We start from the raw sequence: 5,106 nt of genomic DNA, 5'->3' as shown, positions 1-5,106 counted from the left end.
TATAGAAAAATATAAAAATAGCATTTCCTATCTTCAACAACTATTTTAGGTGTCCATTTAACTAACCTATTGGAGTATTTAAAAAAAAATATTAACTAACCGATTGGAATATTTAAAAACAAATATAAAAGTTAAAAGTTTAGCCTCTTTTTTTTTTTTGGCTTGTTCTTTTAGCTGCACTGCTAGAAATGCTCTCATAGCTACGAATTTAGCTTGGCTCGTATGAGCGTAAATGCTCTTGTACCCTAAAAATATCTTAATAACTATATATTAAATGTTTTATAATATTTTAAGATTACATGTACGCATTTTCTAGAGTGATTCTTAAATTTAAAAAATAAAAAAATAAAAAAGTTAAAGAGTATAAAAACACACAAGCACATAGTTTAATATAAAGATGTTCAAAATAACTAATTAAAAAAATAGATAAAATCAAAGAAAAATTAACTAAAAAAATTGAATCAAAATGAAAAACTAATTAAACTGATTTTAAAAATAATAAATTTTAACATATCCGGTTTAGTTTTGATTTTAAACCAGAAATTGAACCAAACTGAACCAAATTCACTAAAAGCCAAAAGTTACAAAAATATATGAAATATAAATAGTTAAATTGCAATCTAATTGGCTAACCCTAATAATTAAAATAACCTTTCTCTTCTTGCCTCTCACAAAAAATTGGTGTCTTGCTCCGAAGAATTCTTAATCTTCCTCTTAATTAATTCTCAATCTTTTTTTCCTAGTTTCCTCTTAATGCATACTATGAACTTAAGTAAAAAAGAACTTAAGTAAAGAAGCTTTTAAAAAAATCATCTAAGTTAGTCGATAGTTGTGATGGAAGTAGAACATCTACCTCCTTATCAAATGCTTCTACAAGCTTAAGAAATAGTAATTTAGTTAATAATCGATATGAAAGCTCGAGTACTATATATCTGCCAAATTTTAATTCAAGTTCAAATTTAGAATTAGGTTATGACAATAAATTTTCATAAGCTATGAATTCCAAGTTGAATCAATCATATGTATTTGTTGCTAACATATATATTTAAGATTAAATCCTAATTTTAAACATATTGGATTTAAAAAACCTGGTTTTCGATCTAGTTTAGTTAATATTTTACAAAATTAATGTAATTTAGTTTGGTTGGTTTTTTAAATCTAAACCTAATCGAACCAAACTGAATTGTGAATATTTTTAATTTATTAGAGAATTTCCAATAATATAAAAAAAATATATGGCTTTAAAATTGAGCGATGGAAAACAATAGTATTTTTAGCCTGTGTAATTTGTTGAAAAACTCGATGAAAATATATTATTTTAATTAAAAAAAAGAGTTTTGGTATCTTTGTCTCCAAAACAAAGCAAAAACGGCAGTATTATTTTCAAATAAAAAGAGGTATTAACTGACCTTTAAAACAAAAGGTACCTAAAAATAAATTTAATTTTTATTTAAAAATAAAAAATATAATAATTATAAAAAATATTTTTTAAAATAAAAAAATAATCAAATTGCAACAAAAAATGAGATAACTTTATTTTTATTTAAAAAAAAAAAAAAAAAAAGGAGAAGAAAATTATAAAAAATATTTTTTTAAATAAAAAAATAATCAAATTGCAACAAAAAATGAGATAACTTTAAGGAGGTTGGGAAATGTGTTTTAAAATTATTATTTTTTTAATGTTGATATTAAAAATAATTTTATAATAATAATAAAAATATTATTTTAATATATTTTTAAATAAAAAATATTTTAAAAAATAATTTGCTCGAGATAAGCTCAACCAACCATGCTCGTCCAAACTGGAGGCCGCTCCACAGTCTAAACCTAAACCCTGCTAATAGCATACTCGGTTTTGTTTTCTGTTGCTCCGTTGAAATTCAATCATATCAGCCATAGCAGCGGCCTCAGCCTCAGCCTCATTTTCCCCTTTACACAAGCTAAATACCAACCAGTCATGTCTTTGTCTAGACTCCAGCAGCCTTGTTATTTGCAACAATGCCCCTCCCCTCTCTCCCCTTCCATCCCTCTTCCTTGTTCCTTCTCTTTTCGCGTCTCCCCCTATTCTCAGAGACAAAGACGACTCCGTTTCGGCGGCCACACTAGTAGTGTTGCTGTTTGCTGTAGCTTGTCTCAGCAGCAGCAATCTCAAATCTTATCGTCGGTTACCAATGGAAGTACAGTCTCTGACAGGAAAGAGATTCGTTTAGGTTTGCCTAGCAAAGGACGCATGGCTGCTGACACTCTTGATCTTCTCAAGGTATTATCTACTTATTTGCTTAATTATTTATGATAATGACCTATCCATCCGTCACTTTATTTTGAGCTTTCTTGGTTTTGTTTTTGGATTAGGATTGTCAGCTATCTGTGAAGCATGTGAATCCTCGACAATACGTTGCAGAAATTCCTCAGGTTTATCATCTATAATTATTGGATTGAATTGAAAATGACTGTTTTTTTTATCAATTATTTCTGCTTACTATTGACTGTTGTGCAGCTTACCAACGTGGAAGTTTGGTTCCAAAGACCCAAAGACATTGTACGAAAGTTGTTATCAGGAGATTTGGACCTTGGAATTGTGGGTTTTGATACTTTCAGCGAGTTCGGACTGGTAAGCAGTAACTAGCTGACATAACTATTAAATGATTGCTAATTTGAGAGATTTCTTCGTTATTTTGCTGATGTTATAGATATCATATGCTAACCCAGATACATGGTTCATTCCACAAATTAAATAGTGAATATCGGAAACATGGTATATGCTTTTTATGATTTCTTCAAGTCAACAGATCGGCAATTATATGTGAAAGATACTGAGTTTGTTCTTACTGTTGTTGCCTTTAAAAAAAAATGGTTATAAATATCTTGGAATTCCAAAAATATGGTTTTTGAAATGCATTCAAAACCTACTGCATTCTCATATGCCTTTTGGTTCAGAACTTTCCTTTTGTCTACTCAATCATCACTATCCCAAAAACTGAGAAATAGAAATCAAGTTTATACTTCGCAAAATGGTACCACACAGGCTTTAGACATTGCCATGAGCCTATAGACTGCTTCTGCAATGCTGGACATCACCAAGTTTAGTTGGAAGTTTAGAGCTCAGTATTATCTATTTCTCAAATGCATGGCATCTGTTACAAAATTCAGTTGTTATTGTGTTTTTCTTTTAATTATTGAACTCAAATGCTGTAATCTCTACCTTTAAGAAGAGAGTATGTTGTAGCAGCACTTTTTTTTTTCCTCTTACCTTGAATCATTCTGGCACTGATCTCTTGTTTCTTTATTCTTGCTATGATTGTGTAAGAATGCATTATTCAGTTTTTAACTTTTTGTCAGGGAAACGAAGATCTTATCATTGTTCATGATGCTCTTGGATATGGGGAATGCCGTTTATCCATTGCAGTAAGATTTTATCATGTTCTCAATATAAGCCCACAAACTTCAATGTCTAAATGCTGATTTTGCTCATAGTTGCCATTATTTATTCTTATCGTGTGGCTTTCCTTTCTTATAGATTCCCAAATATGGGATTTTTGAAAATATAAATTCACTGAGGGAACTAGCACAAATGCCTCAATGGACAACTGAAAAACCTCTTCGTGTTGCTACCGGCTTCAGTCATGTACGTGGGTTCATTTTAGACATATCATGACTAACACAGTCTAGGAATTATTCCTTTTCATTAGCTTCTAATTAAGAGGTCCCATTTGGTTTTGTTTCTTTTTGCTTCTATATACAGCTGGGTCCTAAATTTATGAAGGATAATGGATTCACGCATGTGACATTTTCAACTGCTGATGGAGCATTGGAAGCTGCTCCTGCGGTGAGACTTTGTTTTTTTCCTTGTCTAATTTTGTTTCATCCATTTGTGTAAGTTGTAATTAGTCCATAAAGAAAAAAATGACCATATGATGCATATCCTCATCTAGAGCAAAAAAACTGATTTCTATAAGAATGGTTGGTTGCAATCACACTGAATACAGTTATTGCATTTGGAAGTTTAATTAGTTCTTCTGTGGAAAGCCATCCTATAATGCATGTCTTGGTCCAGTGCAAAGGAACTTCAAATTTATATGAGAATTTATAATATGTTAGTCATTGCTACCTTATTTTATCCCTAGATTGCTATGTTCAAAGATTTATTACTGACATAGTTGGAAACTAGATTAATTAGGAATTAAGTTGGGGTTAAATAAAAAGGTCTTGAGAAAAATCCTAAACTTCATAGATAATCTCCAATAGGAATTAAGTTGGAAACACTCGATGTTGTTGTCTCTCTAGTAATCTAAGTTTAGTCCGAAGTGGATATAGGATTTGCTGATCATCACCAGAGATATATTGCAACAAATTGATCCTGATCTCCAGAAGTAATATTGGAGCCACTTGGAGTTGTACTCGATGGAGTCAAGGTTTTCAACCCTGAAACAGCTGGTGGGGACACCAAACTTAACAGAATTCACACCCATTTATGGTTGAAGATGATGGAGGATAGCCGAACCCATCACTTTTTGATTGGAAGATTAGGACATCCATGCCTAAGCTATTGGATTTTATTTGGTTTTATTATTAGATATAATTTATGTTGTTTTTTTTTAACATGTTATTTAGGGGGTTATAGGTCTAATTGTTGGTTGTGATAATATATAGATGTAATTTTTGTACAATGTAGACAACTTTTGATGAATTAAGAAAAACTTGCATACTTCTCTTCCTCCTTTTCTCTTCTCACTTCTACTCATCTTCCTGGCCTTTTCTTCTTCTTTTTCTCTTCTCTCTCTCTTCTTTTCATCTCTTTTATTGTCCCACATCACGTTAGTTGGTGATGAAAACCTGCATACTTCTCTTCCTTCTTTTCTCTTCTCACTTCTACTTATCTTCCTAGCCTTTTCTTCTTCTTTTTCTCTTCCGTCTCTCTCTTTTTCATCTCTTTTATTGTCCCGCATCACGTTGGTTGGTGATGGGGTTCTCAACCTAGTAGATTGGTGTGTTGGCAGATTGGTTTGTTGGATGGTGGAATATTTGGTCTGGTTTGGTGGAGATGGCATGGAGCTTTTAGACAGTGGTGGTGCTGGTGATACTATTGGGAAGTAAGGTGGTGGCTAC

The 5,106-nt window shown here is 31.6% G+C and overlaps 1 protein-coding gene across 1 annotated transcript; it reads left to right on the top strand.

The window, feature by feature from the left end:
- Positions 1-1,781: 1,781 nt before the first annotated feature.
- Positions 1,782-4,687, top strand: LOC105120130 (ATP phosphoribosyltransferase 2, chloroplastic-like). Its single transcript, XM_011018321.1, has 6 exons — positions 1,782-2,260; positions 2,353-2,412; positions 2,498-2,611; positions 3,340-3,405; positions 3,518-3,625; positions 3,743-4,687. Exons 1-6 carry the CDS (start codon positions 1,958-1,960, stop codon positions 3,875-3,877), a joined length of 786 nt encoding a protein of 261 aa, XP_011016623.1. The 5' UTR covers positions 1,782-1,957; the 3' UTR covers positions 3,878-4,687.
- The last annotated feature ends 419 nt before the right edge of the window (positions 4,688-5,106 follow it).

This window comes from Populus euphratica, unplaced genomic scaffold, assembly GCF_000495115.2.
Source record: "Populus euphratica unplaced genomic scaffold, PopEup_1.0 scaffold4982.1, whole genome shotgun sequence".
Classification (NCBI taxonomy): Eukaryota; Viridiplantae; Streptophyta; class Magnoliopsida; order Malpighiales; family Salicaceae; genus Populus; species Populus euphratica.
The sequence above is the reverse complement of the archived record's forward strand: the minus strand, read 5'-3'. Positions and strand labels throughout refer to the sequence as shown.

Bases quoted from the DNA above. Each gene is read 5' to 3' on its own strand.
- LOC105120130 (XM_011018321.1), top strand. From the start codon at position 1,958: ATGTCTTTGTCTAGACTCCAGCAGCCTTGTTATTTGCAACAATGCCCC. The intron at 2,413-2,497 runs GTTTATCATCTA...ACTGTTGTGCAG, and splicing joins ACGTTGCAGAAATTCCTCAG to CTTACCAACGTGGAAGTTTG. The intron at 3,626-3,742 runs GTACGTGGGTTC...TTCTATATACAG, and splicing joins TTGCTACCGGCTTCAGTCAT to CTGGGTCCTAAATTTATGAA.